Source organism: Balaenoptera musculus, chromosome 6, assembly GCF_009873245.2.
Source record: "Balaenoptera musculus isolate JJ_BM4_2016_0621 chromosome 6, mBalMus1.pri.v3, whole genome shotgun sequence".
NCBI lineage: Eukaryota > Metazoa > Chordata > Mammalia > Artiodactyla > Balaenopteridae > Balaenoptera > Balaenoptera musculus.
This window is the reverse complement of record NC_045790.1, coordinates 110,547,989-110,568,597: the sequence shown is the minus strand read 5'-3', so window position 1 is coordinate 110,568,597 and position 20,609 is coordinate 110,547,989. Positions and strand designations below refer to the sequence as shown.

Genomic DNA, 20,609 nt, shown 5'->3' with positions numbered 1-20,609 from the left:
GCACCCTCGAGCTGTCTGCGAAGCTGGGCCACAGCCTCCTCCTGCTGCGGGGTTCGTCCTCCCCGCAGCCCAGCCAGGCCACGCCCCAGTCCCCGCTGGGGAGTCAGGAAGGAAAGTGGGCCCGGCTGCCCGGGGAGGGTTGGGGCAGGACACGCCACTCTCTCTCGCGCTCCCCATCTGCACACCCCAGGGCTCTCCCCCCACCTGCACTTGCAGATCTGCGTCCGCCAGGCTCTCGGGGACGACGCCATTGACCACCACGTCGAGGAGCAGGAGGCCATTGGGATCCAGGCCCCGGGCCAGCTGGGTCATCGTGAGCAGCTCCCCTGCAATCCATCCCCACCCAGCCTGGAGTCACCTCGGGGGAGAGGCCCTGGGCTCAGACCTCAGCCCCACCTGGCCCACCTTGGGGAGGCCCCCGCTCACCTGTGGCAAACTCCACATGCGACTCCTGCTGGAAGCGGCCGCCCGTCAGGGAGTGGCCGTTCAGGGCATCGCCACTCTCTCTGGCCAGAGCCCAGTAGATGGGGGCGATGGTGACCACAAGCACCCGCATCAGAGGCCCTGGACGGGGTGGACACAGAGGCTAGGCTAGAGCCAGACCCCGAGGGCAGCCGCTCTCCTGCTCGAGATCCCTCTGCAGCTCCCTACTGCCCCCAGGAGAGCTCAGCCCCTTCCCTCCCTACCCAGGCCTAGCCCGTGATTGCCTGGGCCGGTAATCAGATCAGAAGGTGGGAAGTGGTGAAAACTACTTCGTGGAGTAGCTGTGAAAATGAGCAAAATATATTTATACAAAGAAGTGCCTTTAATATTCAACTGAATTCAATAAATATTGAGGGCTACTGGGTCACCACACAGCATGGGACTGCATCGACCATCACTACACGCATGCTGGACCAAGTAGAAAATCAACTGACACCTTCCAGAAGAGCCTGGGAGAGGGAGGATCGTTCTAAACCACTGACTTGGAAAAAAGAGCCCAAAAGTGCCCTGGACACGGATTCTCAGACCTTCCCACGATGCCCGGCCCTCCTCTCAGGGTAGGTGGGGTCTGGGGCTGGGGAAGGGGGAACGCTGTTTGCTTGGGGCCAGGGATGGTCCAGCTTCTCAGCCAAACTGCTGGCTCAGAAGAGGTACAAGAGGGCTGATGTTCACAGGAGCCAGCTGGGCCCCTGTCCCTGGGAGCAGAAACTTCTCTACCTCTCTGTGCCTCTGCTTCCACTAAACAGAGCCAGGCACGCCTGGCCTGGAGCCAGATGCTTCTCCATGGCTCCTGCTCCTGAAGCTGGAAGAAGCAGCCACACCTGGGCAGCGTCTCACTTCACTCCCTCCCTGCCGACAGCCAGCCCGGAGTGACCCCCCCAAGCCAGAGTCCCCTGACCCCCCACTGCTCACACAGTCTGTGCTCAAGGGCAGCTCTGGAGGGGCTGCTTTTAGCAAAGCCCCTGTCAACACTGCCCTCTCCCTGCTCTGGACCCCCATGAGGGGATGCAGGCCCCCTGGGCAGGGTGAGACAGCAGAGTCCATTACAGCAGCATCTGTAATGTCTCTCCAGAACATTCCATTTGCTTAGGACACACTATTTTATGAATCTGTTTGAAAGTGGACATTTCTTGGTTCTCTGGGCCTTCTAGCTAATTTTATTCTCCACATTTCCTTCCCTTTTTCTGTCCCCTGCAGCCCATATCCCTTACTCCTTACTAGTGATCCCTTCACTTCGCTAGCAGCTCTTGCCTTAACAGTGGGAAAAAAAACCTCACATAGCAATCAGTGGTTTCAAAAGTCACAATCTGACCCTGCATTCACATAATACTGGTAATTTCGCGCTCTCGGGCTGATCTTAAATGCAGTTATTTTGTTTGGTTGCGGGCTGTGGGGTGGAGAGGAAGTGGCCTGCACCTCGATCCACTTTGGCTCAGACTCAGCTCAGGTCGGAGGGTCCCCAGATGCAGGAGATGCTCTGGCCCCCACTTACCCACACTCGCAGGGATGTGGCTGATGCTGCTGCAGAGGGTGGTGACCCCAGAATGTGCCTCCTGTTGCACGCTGGTGTTGAGGACAGCTATGCCAAATTTCTGCCCATTGATCACCCCAATCATGCTGCCCCGGCTCCCCCGGGGCTCCCCTGTGAGGAAGGAAGAGAACAAGAGGGACACTATCCACCTCTGTGCCCTCAGGGATATGCAGGTACTGTTTTCCATTTCATGAAGGCGTAAACTGAGGCTCAGAGAGGGGCAGTAACTTGCCCAAGGACACACAGCTAATGGGTGATGAACTCAACACTCAGGGATCCTGGCTTCGAGAGAGAAGGGAGATATTTAAGAGGAGCCCCACACAGGGATGGTGCCAGCTTCTAATTCTGGCTCTGCCATCACCTTCTTGAAAACCTGGGCAAGTCCGGCCCCCAAGCCACACTTGAGTTGGCTTATCTATAAAATGAGGAGGTGGGACCACAGATGCACCAAAGACCTGTTGGGTCCTAAAATGCCAAGTGATGGGGGCAGGGGGCGTGGCACACTGGAGGAGCCAGGGAGGAGAGGCAGGGCACCGGGCCAGGAAATGAATGCTGCCACCTGAACACCTCCCATTCCGTCAGTGGCCCTGGCTCCGGCTGCCCTGCCGCTGGCCCAGCTGGGGTGGGCTGAATTTCTAGCAGCCGTCAGGCAGTCTGCTAGCAGATGCTCTTCAGCACTAATCAAATGGATTGTACAGGCACAGGGGGATGCTTCCTCTGGCTAATGGGCCAGCTGTCTCGTTTGGACAGATGGCAAGAGACAGAAGCTAGCCTGACTCTCCACTCACCAGCCCTCGGGGGAAATTGACAACAAATTGCCAATGATCTGTCAAAAAAATAACATACAACACTCAACTGCCAAGATCCTAAGTGGATAGATCAGGGGGCTGGTTAATTTTGGATTCCAGGAAGCAATGCCATTTCCTGCAGCCCTTAGCTGGGGTTTGATGAGGTTTGATGCCCATCTGGGATGTCTCTCGTCAATATCCGCAGCTCTGGGATTTATGGGGGGGACAGGAAAAGGCCATGAACCTTCCCCTGGCCTTGTAATAAGGGGGTAAGGAGGAGCTGGGAACAGCAGATAAGAAGGCAGCAGCATGACCCTGGCAGATTTAGAAGGGGACAGGAAATTGGAGGCCAGGAATGACAAGCCGCTGGCAACCTTCTCAGACATGAGGTGACTCAGCAGCCTCTTGTTCCCCCACAAGGCCAGGGTGCCCCTCCCCAGACTTATGGGAAAGGAGGGAGAGAGTTAGGGGGCCTCGACGCCTTTGAATATCTTTTATATAGCAACGTCCCTTGAAGGAATTTATCCTATAGAAATATTCGGTCCAGCACACAAAGATGTGCACCACGGGATGGTTTCTGGAGGGGAAACTGGAAAAAAAAAAAAACCCCACAAACCTGTTGTTTTTTTAATGAAGCCAACAGCAATTAAGTTTAAAACATGTTCCTACGGAATGGTATGAAATCATTACAGAAGGTGTGGGCTACTGTCCATGATAGAGTAAGAAAATATGGCCGGTTGTAAACACAGCTTGTACATTTGACCTCATTTGTAAAAAGAAAAAAGTGCATCTCTTTACATTCAGAGAGAAAGTGTAGAAATATATACCCCCAAATCATTACCTGAGCTATTTCTAAGTGAATTATGGGAGATAACTGATCATGACTTTTTTCTTCACACATTTTTAAAAATTATCTGGCCTTTCTACAATTAACATATACAAGGTACAAATTAGTTGTTTCCATTAAAAAAGTAAGGATGCTGTTATGGGTTGAATTGTGTCCTCCTAAAAGGATGTGCTGAAGTCCTAACCCTCGGTACCTGAGCACGTGACCTTATTTGAATGTAGGGTCTGTACAGAGGTAACCATGTTAGCATGAGGTCATGAGGGTGGGCCCTAACCTAATATGACTGGTGTCCTTAGATAAAGGGGAAATTTAGAGACAGACACGAGCGCAGGGAGGATGCCACGTGATCATGAAGGCAGAGAGAGGGGTGACGCTTCTACAATCAAAGAACTCCAGCAAACTACCAGAAGCTAAGGGAGGGGCCTGGAATAGATTCTTTATCACGTATCTCAGAAGCAACCAACCCTGCTGGCACCTTGATCTTAGATTTCCACCCTCCAGAACTGCAAGATCATACACTTCTGTTGTTTTAGGTCCCGTTGGGCAGGGAATCCCACCCCTGTCCACAAAGGTCTGGGCAGGGAGGCTCCGTACCTCTCACGGCCAGGAACGCCTGGGCTGTGGCAGAGCCCAGGAGGTTGTGAGCAACGCACTGATATGCGCCCGCATCCCCAGCCTCCACTCGCTCCAACCACAGGCTCCCGTCCTTTAGGGTCCTGAGCCGCCGGCTGGCCCGCAAGGGCTGGCCCGCTCGCAGCCACTCCACCGTGGGCACCGGCTCTCCAGAGGCCTGGCACCGCAGGGCCACGGCATCCCCAGATCTCACTGTCACATCTTGGGGCTTCACCTGGAACACCGGGGCACCTGTGGGAGGCCCGGGGCAGCTTTTAGAAACATCTTATTATTTTTGCATACAGGCACACCTTGGAGATACTGTGCGTTCAGTTCCAGACCAACGCAATAGAGCAAATATCACGATAAAGTGAATCACATGAATTTTTTGGTTTCCTAGAGCATATAAAAAGTATGTTTACACTATACTGTAGTCTATTACGTGTGCAATAGCATTATGTCTAAAAATACAACCTATACATCTTAATTTAAAAATAACTGATTGCTGGGCTTCCCTGGTGGCGCAGTGGTTGAGAATCTGCCTGCCAATGCAGGGGATGCGGGTTCGAGCCCTGGTCTGGGAAGATCCCACATGCCGCGGAGCAACTGGGCCCGTGAGCCGCAATTACTGAGCCTGAGCATCTGGAGCCTGTGCTCCGCAACGAGAGGCTGCGATAGTGAGAGGCCCGCGCACCGCGATGAAGAGTGGCCCCCGCTTGCCGCGACTAGAGAAAGCCCTCGCACAGAAACGAAGACCCAACACAGCCATAAATAAATAAATAAGTAAATTTAAAAGAAACTATCAATCATTTAAAAAAAAAATAACTGATTGCTAGAAAATGCTAACTGTCATCTGAGCCTTTAGTGAGTCACAATCTTTTTGCTGGGAGGGTTTGAAATATTTCGAGAATTACCAAAACGTGACACAGAGATACAAAGTGAGTCAATGCTGTTGGGAAAATGGTGCCAGCAGACTTGCCCGATGCAGGGTTGCCACAAACCTTTAGTCTATAAAAAATGCAATATTTGCAAAATGCAATAAAGTGAAGCACAATAAAACGAGGTGTGCCTCTATTCAAGGGGTACATATTCATTCAGACAGATTAGAAAATACAGAGGCAAATGATCCTCCCACCCACTTACCATTCCTGAGTATTTCCTTCTAGACACTGTTTCCTTATGAGAATGTGACCATATTACCCTTTCTTTCTTCCTTCCTTCCTCCCTCCCTCCCTTTCTTTCTTTCTTTCTCTCTCTTTCTTCTTCCTTAATTCTATAATAGATCATAACTGCCTCTCACGGCATTAAATATTTGTTTTTAGTGTCTACTTGGTATTCCATTGTTTGGATCTGTTATGATTTGCTTAACCAGGTCCCTATTATAGGACATTTAGCTTGTTTCCAGTGAAGGGGTGACATTTGCCAGAATTGCCTCTACTTGATGCCAGATGACATGGCAGACCTGGGCTCTGTCACTTACTGGTGAGTGATTCTCAAGTCACTCCCTGATCCTCAGGTTTCTCATCTGAAAGATGATACTTCCTGCCCACTTACTACTATGGACCCTCCAGAATGGCTAAAATGAAAAGGATGGAAAATGTCCAGCGCTGGTGAGGATGCAGGGCCAGCAGAACTCTCACGCTGTGGGCAGAAGTGTACAACCACTGTGGAAACCGTTTGCCAGTGTATCAGTTTCCCATGGCTGCTGTAACAAATGGCCACAAACTTGGTGGTTTTAAAACAGCAAAAATTTTTTCTCTCACAGTTCTGGAGGCCAGAAGTCCAAGATCAATCATTTCTCAAGGCTAAAGTCAAGGTGCTGTGCTCCTTCCAGAGGCTCCACGGGAGGAGATGTTCCTTGCCTCTTATGGCTTTTGGTGGCTTCTAGCATTCTGTGGCTTGAATTCCGTGGTTGAATCACTGCATTCTCTGCCTCAACTTAACATGGTCTTCCCTCCTCTCTCTCCCTCTCTCTGTGTCTCTGTGTCTCTCTCTAATCTCCCTCTGCTTCTCTCTTATAAGAACACTTGTGGGACTTCCCTGGAGGTCCAGTGGTTAAGACTCCACGCTTCCAATGCAGGGGGAGTGGGTTCAATCACTGGTCAGGGAACTAAGATCCCACATGCTGCGAGGTGCAGCCAAAAAATAAAACAAACAAACAAACAAAAGAACACTTGTGATAGCATTTAGAGCCCACCAAGACAATTCAAGACAACCTCCTTTTCTCAAGATCTTTAACTTAATTGCATCTACAAAGATCCTTTTTCTGGGACTTCCCTGGTGGCTCACTGGTTAAGAATTTGCCTGCCAATGCAGGGGACATGGGTTCGAGCCCTGATCTGGGAAGATCCCACATGCCACGGAGCAACTGGGCCCGTGAGCCACAACTACTGAGTCCACGTGCCTAGAGCCTGTGCTCCCTAACAAGAGAAGCCACCGCAATGAGAAGCCCGCACACCGCAACAAAGACCCAACGCAGCCAAAAATAAAAAAAATAAATTTATTAAAAAAAAAAAAGGATCCTTTTTCCAAGTAAGATAACATTATATGGGAAAAGAATCTGAAAAAGAATAGATATATGTATAACTGAATCACTTTGCTGTATACCTGAAACTAACACAACATTGTAAATCAACTATACTCCAATATAAAATAAAAATTAAATTTTAAAAAGAATTCACAGGTCCTGGAGACTAGAACATGGTCATATCTTTGGGAGCCCTTTATAGCCTCCCACAGCCAGTATGTCCTAAAGCTGAACCGGTGTGTCCTGTATGACTCAGCAATTCCGCTCTTGGAATTCCACTCTTGGAATCTCCCTATGTTCACGGAAAGGAGTGCCTAAGGACTTCGCAGCGGCACTGTTGACATTTGCCCCCAGCTGGAGACTAACCTACGCCGAATGCATGAATCAACTGTGGTGTAGCCACAGAGTGGAAACCACACAGCCACGAGAAGGAATAAACTCATCCCGTGTGCAATCTCACACACTGGGAAGGCGCAAGATGCCCGACACAGAGTACACGCGACATGATTCCACTTCAACAAAGGTCAAAAACAAGCAAGAGCGGGACTTTGGCTATGGCCGAGCAAAGAGGTCAGCAAGTTGGCCCCCCCCCCCAAAAAAGTACAAAACTTGACAAAATTGTCAAAACCAAATATTCCAGGGCTCTAGAAATCGACTAAGGGCAAACAACAAATTGAGAATTGTTTACTTCTGAAAAGCTTCTAGAACTCTGGGCACAAACAGGGTAAGGGTGTGGCCTTCCTGCCTGGCGCTGCTCCCATCTCCCAGCCCCAACCCACCCCATCATCACACTAGTTTTATGAGGGCAGGGCTGGCGGAGAAACCAGGGGCTGACTTGATTTGCAGCAGAGGATGGAGGCAGACTCTGAGAAATGGGGGTGTCATCAGGGACAGGAGCAGAACTCTAGAAAGCAAGTGGGGACCTGGCACCTCTGCTGGCCTGCAGTCGTGGCCCTGGTTGAGGAAACCAGGGACCAGCCAGCAATACAATAAGGAGAACCTGGGAATAAGGGAGCCCCAGGGACGCTGGATCTGCTCTCCACACACCCCTGGCTGATGTGGGAAATATGCACCTAGGCAGGGGGACCCAAAAGGGCCAAGGGAGAGTCAGAGCCAGGGCTGACTTGAAAGCTGCCTGAACTTTTTTTTTTTAATGTCAATTAGATCTCAATAAAGTGGTTTGAAAAACAAATCAATAAATATCAAAAGTTTGAAAACAATAGTAATACTAGGTGGCATTTGTTGATTACTTACTGTGTGCCAGGCACTGTTCTAAGCACTTTACATGCATTATTCCATTTAAACTTCACACTACTTATGAGACCTGTTCTATTATTATCCTTATTTTAAAGATAAGAAAACTTAACTACAGAGAAATTAAATGATTTGCCTAAGGTCACAGAGCAGATGGGCGAACCAATAACAATTCCGAGTGGACTGAGTCCAGAACCTGCCCTCTCAACCACTAGGATTGAAGCAAGAATGACCTATTCCTGCCTCAGGGCCTTTGCACTTGCTATTCTTTCTGCTTAAAGCAATTTCTCCTACACTGTCACATGGATGGATGCCTCCTTCTCATCATTCAGATCTCAAATTAAATTTTAAAATATAAAAAAAAAAATTAAAAAGAGGTCTTTCCTGATCACCCTCAAAATTGCCTGAACTTTGAATTACTCCACAACCATGCTCCGCTTCATTGATGGAAGATGGGAGTTTTATTTTAATTTTCAGAAGTTTGCCTTTAATTTTCAGAGGTTTGATAGCGATGTGTCTCAGTGCAGACATCTTTGAGTTTATCCTGTTTTGAGTTTTCCTCAGCTCCTTGAATTTGTAGGTTTATGTATCTGGTGAAATTTTGGGGAATTTCAGCTCTTGTTTCTTTGACTACTTCTCACCTGTCTTTCTCCTTTTCTTCTGAGGCTCTAATGAACGAATGTGAGATCTTTTGGGGGTAGTCCCACAGATCGCTGAGGCCCTGTTCATTTTTTTCCCCAGTCTATTTTCTCTCTGTTGCTCAGACTAGTTAAATTCTACTGTTATATCTTCAAATTTGCTAATTCTTTCCTCTGTCCTCTTTGTACTATTACACCCAACCACTGAGTTTTTAATTTTGTTTATTATAAATTTAGTGCTAATTTGGTTCTTCTTTATATCAATTTCCTTGCTGAGATCTTCTACTTTTTCACGTTTAAGCATGTTCACAGTTGCTCATGGCCACTTTAAAGTCCTTGTTGAGTTGAGATTTTCCTTGTTCTTGGTATGATGAATGAGTTTCAAGTGTATACTGAACATTCTGAGTTGAAAGACTCTAGTTCTAGTTCTTTCATTTTAACAGGCTGCCTCTGACGCTGCCACAGGAAGGAGGTGTGGCCTCATTATTTCCAGGTGAAGGTAGAAACCCCGCTTCCCCAGCTGGCCTCCACTGACACCCCAGAACAAGAAAGGGTGCTTTACCATCACTGGGCAGGCACGGAGTTCAGAGTTCACACTAGGCCTCCACGGATATCAGACCTGGCTGGGAGGGTTACTGCCCCCACTTGGCCTCATCTGAAACCATTACCCCCTGCCCACCCCGCGGTGTGGGGAGAGGGGTGCCTCGGGACAGCAAGGAAAAGGCAGAAGTGTAGGCTTCCCGCTTGGTCTTTGTTGATGGGGTTTGGGGTGAGGCTGCAGTTTTTCATAGTGTTTGGCTGGAATAGGGTGTTATTACCTAAGTTTTCTAGCTTGATATGCTGTCCTTTTTCTGGTCCATTAGCAAGAGACAGCAGACTTTTGCGGGGGGCCCTCATTTTTTTTTTTTTGTCTGAGCCCATCGGTATTTCCAGGTTGCCGGCTTCTCAAGCATCCTGCCCAGGATATATGAGGCAAAAAGAAAAACTAGGGATTTTGCTGCCATATCATCCCATAGGTCCCAAGATCCTTGGCCCATCCTTCTTTTCTCTACCTTTCAGAGTCTTATAGTGTTTGTTTTCTATATAAAGTCTAGAGTTTTTAAGCTGTCCTTAGCAAGAGGAATAAGCAGAAGTGCCTCTAATGCCATCTTGTCTGGAACCAGAAACCTCCCTCCCTCACCCCCATCCATGACAAAAACTCTCAACAAACTAGGTATAAAAGGGAATTTCCTCAATCTGATAAAAGGCATCTATAAAAACCCATAGCTGACATCATACTCAACAGTGTAAGACTGAATGCTCTCCTCCTAAAGCTGGCAACAAGGCAAGGCTGCCTGCTCTGGCCACTCCTATTCAACCTTGTGTCAGAGGGTCTAATCAATGCCATAGGCAACATAGAGAAATTAAAGGTATCCAGAGGGGAAAGGAAGAGGTAAAACCACTCTACTCATAGAGGACATGTAGAAAATCCTAAGGAATCTGCCAAAAAATTACTAGAACTAAATACTAATTTAGCAAGGTTGCAGGATTTAAGATCGAGATAACAAAAATCAATTGTATTTCTATATACTAGCAATGAAAAATCCAAAAAATCAAACTAAGAGAAGAATTCCGCTTACAATAGCGTCAAAAATCATGCAATACTTAGTAATCAATTTAACAAAAGTACAAGACTTGTACCCTGAAAACTGCAAAATATCACTGAGAGAAATGGAAAAGATCTAAATAAATGGTATAGAACTGGATATCCATATGCTAAAAAAAAAAAAGAGGAATTTAGATCTTTATCTCATACAAACATTAACTCAAATGGATTTGGCCTAAATATAAGAACAAAAACTGTAAAAATTACAGAAGACAATGTGACCTTAGGTTAAACAAAGATTTTTAAAATATAACACAATCCATAAAATATTATTGGACTTCACCAAATTTTAACACTTTTGCTCTTCAAAGGCAAAATACAGGAAATGCAAATACAGGCCACAGACTGGGAGAAAATATTTGCAAATCATCTATCTGATAAAGGACTTGTATCCAGACTATGTAAACGACTCTTAGAACTCATTAATAAGACAATCCAATTTAAAAATGAGCAAAAGACCTAAACAGACACTTAGCCAAAGAAGTCATACGAAAGAGTAATAAACACATGAAAAGATGCTCAATATCATTAGTTATTAGGGAAATGCAAATTAAAACCACAGTGAGATACTACTTTGTAACCACAAGGATGGCTAAAATTTAAAAGACTGACATTACCAAGTGTTGACAAGGATGTGGAGAAACCAAAACCTCATACACTACTGGAAGGAAAGTAAAACAGTACAGCTAGTTTGGTGATTTCTTAAAAAGTGACCTCTACAGTGATCAGGTCACCCAGCAATTAGACTCCCAGGAATCTCAAGAGAAAGAACATATATCCACACAAAGACGTATACACAGATGTTCACAGCAGCATTATTCATAAGAGCCAAAAACTAGAAACAATCTAAATGTCTAGTAACTGGGGAATGGATAAACATAATGTGGTCAATCCAGACAATGGAATACTATTGAGCAATAAAAGGGAATGATGTACTGACATATGCTATAACATGGATGAACCCCCAAAACATCGATAAGTGAGAGAAGTCGGAACGAAAAACTGCATATGATTCCATGTATGTGAAATTACCAGAAAAGGTACATCTATAGGGACAGAAGGCAGATCAGCAGTTGCCTGGGGCTGGAGGTGGGAATGGAGATTGACTACGAATGGGCAGAGGGAACTTGGAAATATCCTAAAAATGGGTTGTACAATGCTATACATTTACTAAGAATCACCAAACTGTATACTTATAATGGGTGGATTTTTTCACTTAAAAATTGTGGTAAAAAAACATATAACATAAAATTTACCATCTTACTCGTTTTTAAGTGTACAGTTCAGCAGTGTTAAATGTATTCACATTGTTGTGCAACCATCACCCCCATCCATCTCCAGAACTTTTTCATCTTGCCAAACTGAAACTATATCCATTAAACACTAATTCCCATTCCCCTTCCCCCAGCCCCTGGCAACCAGCATTCTGCTGCCCGTCTCTGAGAATTCGACTACTCTAGGGACCTCATACAATTAGAATTATACAGTATTTGTCTTTTTGTGACTGGCTAATTTCACTTAACATAACGTCCTCAAGGTTCATCCATGTTGTAGCATGTGACAAAGTTTCCTTCTTCTTTAAGGGTGAATAATACGAATGCGTGAATTTTATGGTATGTACATTATGTCTCAATAAAGCTATTTTTTAAAAAGGCAAAATTCTGGACGGTGATTCCCTCGAGAGGGGGTAGAGACTGGAAGGGGGCATGATGGGGGGGGGGGGGTCTGGGAACTGTTACTGCTCTGTTTTTGGATCTGGGTACAGGTTACGTGGGTGGGTTCATGTTATGAAAATTCATTGAGCTGTACTCTTGTGACATGTGCCCTCCTCCTTGTGTGTTAATCTTCAATGAAAAGTTTCATTAAAAATCCTTATTTATTCCTGTTTTGTAAATAAGTTCATTTGTATCATTTTTTTTAGATTCCACATATAAGCGATATCATATGATATTTGTCTTTCTCTGTCTGACTTACTTCACTCAGTATGACAATCTCTAGGTTCATCCATGTTGCTGCAAATGGCATTATTTCATTCTGGCGGGGGAGGGATAAATTGGGAGACTGGGACTGACATATACACACTACTATATATAAAATAGATAACTAATAAGGACCTACTGTGTAGCACAGGGAACTCAATACTCTGGAATGACCTATATGGGAAAAGAATCTAAAAAAGAGTGGATATATATATATATATGTATAACTGATTCACTTTGCTGTACAGCAGAAACTAACAACATTGTAAATCAATGATACTCCAATAAAATTTTTTTTTAAAATCCCTATTTAGACTATTTCACAGGGTTACTTTGAGGCTCACATAGTGCTTTGTTAGCTATAACCTGCTTGGCAAACACAGGAGCTGTCACTATGATCTCAATGACAGTTTTGAGTTCTGAATAAACAGGTCCCCCAGGCCTGGCTGTTGGGTCCCCAGTACTCACCAGCCCCTAATTCCCATTCCACACTGGGGAGACAGTTCATGGGACTTCAACTGCGTGTTCTGAATAAATATTCAGAATGGCCCTCCTTTCCCATCAGACAGCCCGGGCGGCGGCAGCCACAGCCTCAGCACAGCTGCCCCCTGGGTGCCCACCTCACTGGGTGCCCACCTCACCCGGTCCCCACCCAGGGCCCAGGGAAGGTGGGGCTGAGACTCACTCTGCAGCACGAGGACCACCACTTTCTCCACCGCGCCCAGCTCATTCTCCGCCAGGCACTGGTATTGTCCCGCGTCGTCCTTCTGTGGGTGGGCACGGGAGCGGGGGCGTGGCATTCAGGAGAGGAGGACGAGGGGGCGGGGAGCGTCTGGGGACAGCTGGGCACAGACAGGGGCACCTGGAGCAAGACCCATCTAACCAGGAGGAGCTTAGAGCATCAACCAGCCAGGGGCCCGCAGATTCCACCAGGGGGGCTTCCATGGCTGCTTGTCAAGAGAATCCAAAGAGAATCCAGCCCCTTTCACCCCTGGAACTCGGGGTGGTGACAACTCATTGCTCTAAGGGGAGCTATATGCTGCAGAAGCATGATTTAGATCCACCTCTTCCAAATTGTGCACGTTAAAGTATTATGACTCCACGGCACATTATTAGGAATTCCTTAAAAAATGGGTTTCGTGTTTGAGCAAGTTTGGGAAACACTGAGTTAGACAAGAAGAGGTTTCAGCACTGCAGGCTCCCGGGGACTTTTATTGTGCGCACTGCGAGTCTTCCAGAGGGGGAGGGTTTGCACCACTTCCTGGCCTTGGTGATAGGGAAGTTTCTTCCCAGGATATCCACGACCATGGCAGTGATGCAACTCAGGAAGAATGCTGGCTCAGATTCGCTTCCGAGTGGCAGCACCACCATGAGATGGAGCTGGGGCAGCCTGAGGCCACTGTCCACGCCCAGAAGATAGTATCCCAGAGGCCACTCCCAAGGGACTGTCATCGGGCAGCACGGCACGCAATTAAGAGTATAGATTTGGGCATCAGTCCAACATGGGACCGAATCTGGGCTCCACTGTTCACCATGTCTCTGGAGCCTCAGTTTCCCCATCTCTAAAACGGGGATAATAACCGATAAGATTGTTGTAAGCATCAAATGAAATCATGCTCCCTAAATGCGAGGCACGGTGCCTGGTCCACAGCAAATACTCAGGTCACGGCAACCCTTACTGCTGCTGCTGCTGCTGCTGCCTTTACCAGTCTGAGACAGGCTCCCAGATGGGCAAGATCAAGGACCCCTAAGATTGAGTCCTTGACATCATCGAACTGTGGAATTCTGCAGGACCACTGGGACTTGGGACACAGAAGGGAAGGTAAGCAGGGGCTGCCCCCGAGCTCAAGGCTTTGGAAATGGCGTGGAGTAGGAATCAGGAGACCTGGGCTGGGGTCCTGCCTCGGGTGCGTACTGGCTGTGGGCCTCTCTGACCCTCAGTGTCTTCATCTGTAAAATGAGGCATTCTTATCCGCTTACTCTGCTCCATGGGGTTGTTATTAGTAACATATATCGGCATTACTGAGGGACCAGTCACTCTTAACTACCTGGTGTGGGTCATCTCACTGATTCCTCGCTATAAATCTATGAGGTAGAACAATTATTAGCCCCATTGAATGGATGAGGTAATTGAGGCACAGAGAAGTTAAGCCACTGGCTGGAGGTCACCCTAGTTAGTCAGGCGAGAATCTCTGGGTACAGGCAGGAAAGTATTTTGTAGACTGTAGAGTGTGGTGCCAACCTAAAGAACCGTCTTGGATAATCAGATAAAGTGGAGGGTTGTCCCAGGTGGCCCCAGCCCAGGCCCCGCCTTGCCTCGGTCCTACGGATGGTCAACGAGCCATTCTGCAGCCAGTGCCGGAGCCGGCTGCCCTGCAGCAGAAGGCCATCTTTGATCCAGTGGATGTTGGGTGCTGGGTCTCCACGGACCACACAGTCCAGCCGGACGCTGCCCCCAACGGGTTCCACCAGGTAGGAAAAAGCCTCCCCTTGTAGGACAGGAGCCTCTGCACAAGGTGACAGTGGACAAGGAGTGAGAAAGGAGGTTTCCTTCAGGCTAAAATTCCCATAAATCCATCCCCAAAAGCCTGCCAGACAGACCCCAGGAACCTATGGAGGCTCCTGCTGGCTCAGCGTGGCTGTGTAGAATCAATACATCTGGGATGGCATACAGCTTCCGTGTCTCAGGTCAAGTGAACTAGACTGGCAGTGGCTGCCAGGAACACTCTGCTGAGAAGGATTTGAAGTTGAGTGGGAATAGTGCTATGATTGATTAGTGATGCCTGAGACAGGCACAGGAGGGGAGAAAGTGTATGAGTGTCATACACTCGCGCTCAGAGGTGGATTAGCCCAGCGGCAGGGTACTTTGGAAAACAAGGACTACACAATCATTAGGACACCTCTGTTGGACATAGCAACACTAAGACGTCCCTGATTCTCATTTCATGCAACTCTTAAACCGCTCTTGGATGCCCTGTGCTGGTTTTCATCCTTGCCAGTTTCCTGAGGTTGAATCTACCAACAGTACAGTTGAATCCTGGTGCCTTGGGCAGCTCATTCCCCTCCATCGAGCCCCACCCTCCCATCCTAAAGTTGGACATACAAGTCACAGTGCCATGAGGGTTACTGTGCAGGGCTGTGGGGAGCAACCGGGAGGCTGGCGAGATTCACGCATCGTTTGCCAGGGTACCTTGGCCCCCATCCCCCTCCCACATTGACACCATCCAGCTGAGAGTAGTGCTTCAGGCTGATGAGTCAGATCTCAGTTCTGCCTACAGCCGGTCATCTGGGGAGGGTAAAAAATACTGATGTCGAGGCCTCACCTTTACTGAGTCGGGGGTAGAACCTGGGCCTCGGTATTTTATAAAGTCCCCCAGGAGATCCCAATGCCCAGCCAGGGTGGAGAGGTACTAGTTCAGAGATCAGGAGGCCAGTTTCTTAGAAAAACCACTAGGTTGGGTCAGCAGAGGTCTGGAGAAAGACCACGTGGTCACTCCCTACCCTTCACGTGGACGAAGCTGACCGCCTGCACTCGGCCCACTCTGTTCTTGGCCCAGCAGATGTAGGTCCCGCTGTCCTCTCTGGTGACTGCCATCCGCTGCAGTGTGCTGCCCCCGTCCTGCTCGGACACCCCCTCTGTGGCAGAGAAAGAGATGCCCCAGGGGGCTCTGAGCTCAGGGTGCCAGGGACCTCCTGCCCTGAACACTTAACTCAGGCCTCGGTATCCAGCAGGTGCTTCATAAAGGCACAAAGTGTCCCCTCCCTGCTGGAAGCCTAAGCAAGTGGGATCCGATCGTGGCAGGCACAGGATCGGATGATGAAGATGAGGTTGAAGACCTGCCTTTTCTCATTTTCAAGTCCACACCACGAGTATGATGAGTGGCCAAGGGTAGGTCTTCGGGGGCCTATTAACATGTGCCACTTATAGAGATATTGTCATGAGTTACATATAGATGGATGCTATTTTTTTTAATTAATTTTTTGGGGGGGGCTGTACCACACCGCACGTGGGATCTTATTTCCCTGACCAGGAATCGAACCCGTGCCCCCTGCAGTGGAAGCGCAGAGTCTTAACCACTGGACCTCCAGGGAAGTCCCTAGATGGATGCTATTACAGCCTTTGTTTTCCCTGTAATCCTTAGACACTGCCCCTACACCAGGAATAAGGACAAGTGCTACACGGATGCGATGCGGCATTTACTCTGGGCAAGGCCCTGCCAAGCGAGCCTCCTGCATTAAATCATTCCGCCCTCAGGACCCCTGTTATCTCTATTTCAAGACAAAGAGCTGGGCTCAGAGAGGCTGAATCTCTCTCCTGATCTCTCCGCCCAGGAAGCAGTGAGGTTGAGGCAAAGCCTTCTGCACAGGTGTGCAAAGGTGAGCCTCACACGTTTCCCAGCACCTGGACTTGGGTATAGGAGGGTATGAAAATATCACTTTGCAGTGGAGGAGACTTAGCAATTCATCCATTCGGCAGACATTTATTGAGTACCTACTATATACACCACAGGGCCTGCGCAGGCCTTGGACCTCCCTAAACATCACCGGGGACCCAGGTGAGAGGAAAGAGTCCCCCATGAATGGAGTTTGTTGAGGGGCCCACAATGGGAGCAGCAGCGCTGGGCTGGAGCACAGGCCCCTCTCCTGGCCCTGAGGTCTCCAGGGTTGAGTCTTTTTCACAGGTGGCTTCTTGCTGGGTCTGACATGTGACTGGTCACATAGGGCCACATGTGTGTTTGCCCTGTGCCCCAACGCAGGGCCAAGTCTGGAGACCCAGAACCCACAGGCTGACTGGTACCCTCTTCCTCTTCACCAGGTTGGGTCACCGCGCCCCCCCGCCCATCCTCTTCAACCTCCCAGGGTCCTGGGTCCCTGTCCCACCCGCCCCCAGCAGGCCCAGACCTGTGACTGGCTGGTTGTTAACAGTCCAGCCTATTCGGGGTGTAGGGCTGCCCCGGGCCACACAGCGAAGCCACAGCCTGTCCCCAAGGTTCAGGCTGTGGTCCCCAGGCAGGGTGGTGAAGACAGGCGGTGCCAAGATGGCGAGGTGCACGCGGCGGCGGGCGCGGCCCACGGCATTCTCGGCAGTGCAGGTGTAGGTGCCAGCGTCCTGGCTCTGTGGGCAAAGGGAGGGGTCAGCCTGAGAACTGCCCCCACCCCAACATGGGCCAGAATGCCCCCAGGGACCTGCTCCCTGGCAGGTTCCCATGGACCATCCAGCCCAGAGAGGCAAAGTGACTTGCCCAAGGTCACACAGCTAGCAAACAGCTCGGCTTCACCACTGCACCTCCCTGCAGCCTTCATATGGCTATGCGCTCTGATGAAATACAATTTATATTTTAAGGCAGGACAAGAAAAATTAAACATAAAATTCTCTGTCTTTTTGGGCCTCCTCCTTCCATCCCTAATGTGCAGTGTGTATCTGCATTACACATTAACCAGAGCTCCTCAAGGATGGGTGTGCCTGCTCAGCTGTAAAGATCATTTTTTTTTTCCTTTCCTCTGACGCTAGCAATGTAACTTCTTAAAAGGATAGCGTTCTTTCCCAGCTCTGTAAGGGCTCATGGTGACTCGCTGTTCACTCTGTACCTGCTTACCCGGACTATGTGTCTTTGGCGAACTTTATGTAAAATACGAGTATGTCATTCTGATGTATGATTCTTTGTCTTGAAAATGTATGTGACCGTGCCTTTACTTCTAACAGGTCTCCCCGGTTATAATCCTCAGTTTGGCTCCAAAAAATTCCCTTTTTTTCCTTCTTAATTTGATTGTTAATTGAATTTTCAGCCTTCATAATCTAAGCCTGACCACACATTTGTAACAGTCACCATTTACTAAGCACCTCCTATGTGCTCAGAACGGAACCTGCACTCCGCTCACCTGTGCTCACCTCATCCATCATCCCTGAGGCGGGTCCTGCTTTCGGTGCCTTCTCCGAGAGGAGAAGTTCTGTGGTGCATCCCAGCAGGGCTGGTGCGCTCACCCCTGCACATCTGGCTCCCTGTGTGGCAGGATCCCCACCCCCACGGCCCCCTCGAGATGTGCCCACCCATCCATCTGGACAGCGGCTTCTTTTGTAATTACAGAACATGATGAGTACTGATGGGGGAAGGGAGCCGGGGTCCCACCCACGCCTGTAGCTCAAGATGAGAACATCTGGGGCAGTTTGGGGACACAAAGTCATTGCCACGCTCCCCCCTCCCTCTCTTCCAGGGCTCCTTCCCTCCCCCAGGGACTAGCCATAGAGGTCCTGATTCAAATCTTGGTTCTGCCTCTTGGCAATAGCATGTCTTCAAAACCTGGGTACACTCTGAACCTCGGTTTCCTCATCTGTAGCTAGGGTGATAACACCTACTTCCCCAGGTTCCAGGATTAAGAAACTGCACAGCATTCAGCACAGAGCATGACACACAGCGGGGTGCTCAGCAGGTGTTTGCTGCTCCGGCTGTTACTATTATTCCCCTCTGATCCCTGGGGCCAGGCCCTCACCTCTGAGTTCTTCACCAGCAGCTCCCCGGAAGGCTGGATGGTGAACTTCCCCTCAGCTCCAGACACAGGCTGGCCGTCCTTTTCCCAGGTGATGTCGGGCTCAGGACTGCCGCTGGCCATACAGGGCAAGAGGGCGTGGGAGCCTTCGGTGGCGGACAGGTCCGGAAGGCCAGTCTCGATCACAGGCGGGACTGTGGGGAGAGGGAGGTCCCCTCGGTGACGGGGCTGGGCTGGGGTAGGCTGGGGTGGGCCATACCTGCCCCAGTGCCCTTGGCACTAGACACATCCTCAGCCCCTTCCTCCACCCCTGTCTGCTGCCCCCACCGGCCCCTGGTCATAGGCCCCGTGGTCTGGGTAATCTGGGGACTCTCTCGAGTTTGGTGAAGCTGTGACAGAGTGACCCATTCACCCACATGCACACACAGTGACTAAAGGGACAGAAATGGCTATTGCTACTGGAAAGCCAAAATGAACGAAGAATGACCAGACTAGTTTCCCAGGAGGGGCCAGAGGAGGCAGAGGGGACTCTGGAGTTACTGTCTGGAGCCAGACCTTGGGTGCAAAATGGGAGCCGTTTTTTTCTTGAATTCCTTCTAGAACCACAAGCCGTGCTGGGGTAGGGGTGGATGCGGGGACATGCCCCGCCAGGGACCAGGGCTGGGCAGAGAAGGGAGGGGCTCTCAGGAGCCTCAAAGGCCCTAGCTCATTGGGGTCCACTTCAGCCCCACGCACACCCCCGGGGCCCACCTTGCACCACCAGCCGAGTCTTCCCCAGGGCACTGCCTGCGCTGTTCTGGGCGATGCAGAAATAGTTCCCGGCATCCTCTGGGCTGACATGGATAATCCGCAGCTGTCCACTGGTTAGGACCTGGGTACTCACCCCTGGATTTGGCGGGAAGGAATTGGGGGCCGGTCGCTGGGGCGACAGGACCCCCAAGGAGGGCAGGAAGGCTGCTTGGGCTGTTCTGTCTGACCAGACAAGTGACCTGCTGTGGCCACAGGGTGACGAGGGAGCAGAGCGAGCACGGAAGCCGGACCCAACCTCCCAACCCAGCCACCGAGTGCTCAGGCAGAATCAAGGGCTCTGGGGTGGTGAGGGGAGACGGGAAGGCGGGAGGTGAAGCAGGGGCAGGAAGGAGGACCGCAGGTTCGTACTGTCTTCCTCCCACCCACGCTGGCTGCCAAGGAGACTCACCTGCAGGCACGCTGAGCCCCTCCTTCTGCCAGCGGATGCTCGGCCGGGGGATGCCCGAGGCCTCGCAGGGCAGCAGCACCTCCTCCTCTGCCACCGCCCGGACCACACTGGGTAGTGGCTTTACCACGGGGGAGGCTGCAAAGGAACAGGGCTGCAGAGGTCCCTGGGGACACCGTTAACACCCAGGCCTCTCCAACCAGGGGCCGTCTGAGCACCGGAGAGAGAGGCTGCTAAAGGGAGCAAGGGGTTGCGGAAACGTCGGAAAGGAGGACACGGGCAGGCTATTTCTTTTCTCCCGAAGAATCCTCTGGCCCTCCACCGGCTTCCCTGCCCCAAGAGCCATGGCTGTCTGGCCTGGGGGATGCTTACCTTGCACGGTGAGGACCACGTGCTTGTGGGCCACGCCCGCGGAGCTGCGGGCCGTGCAGGTGTATCGGCTGGCATGGATGGGGAGGGCCTGCCCGATCTCCAGAGCACCTGTAGGCGGGAATAGGGCACAGAGAGGGGTGAGGGGGCCTGGGACAGATGTCCCAGGGGTGGAGCCGGCAGGGCTCTTAAACACCCAACCCTGGTGTCTCTGTTACAGGCCACTCAGTCTGCCTCCCTGCCCATTTGTAAGCA

The 20,609-nt window shown here is 50.0% G+C and overlaps 1 protein-coding gene across 1 annotated transcript in view; it reads right to left on the bottom strand.

Moving 5' to 3' along the window:
• Positions 1 to 20,609, bottom strand: part of HMCN2 (hemicentin 2) — a 153,430-nt gene that overhangs the window by 7,589 nt on the left and 125,232 nt on the right. Inside the window, 12 exon segments of the mRNA XM_036856498.1 lie at positions 205 to 326; positions 427 to 564; positions 1,976 to 2,125; positions 4,244 to 4,513; positions 12,990 to 13,071; positions 14,621 to 14,811; positions 15,806 to 15,940; positions 17,207 to 17,420; positions 18,794 to 18,984; positions 19,541 to 19,675; positions 19,989 to 20,123; positions 20,358 to 20,465. Of these exon segments, the coding sequence (XP_036712393.1) occupies positions 205 to 326; positions 427 to 564; positions 1,976 to 2,125; positions 4,244 to 4,513; positions 12,990 to 13,071; positions 14,621 to 14,811; positions 15,806 to 15,940; positions 17,207 to 17,420; positions 18,794 to 18,984; positions 19,541 to 19,675; positions 19,989 to 20,123; positions 20,358 to 20,465 (1,871 nt within the window).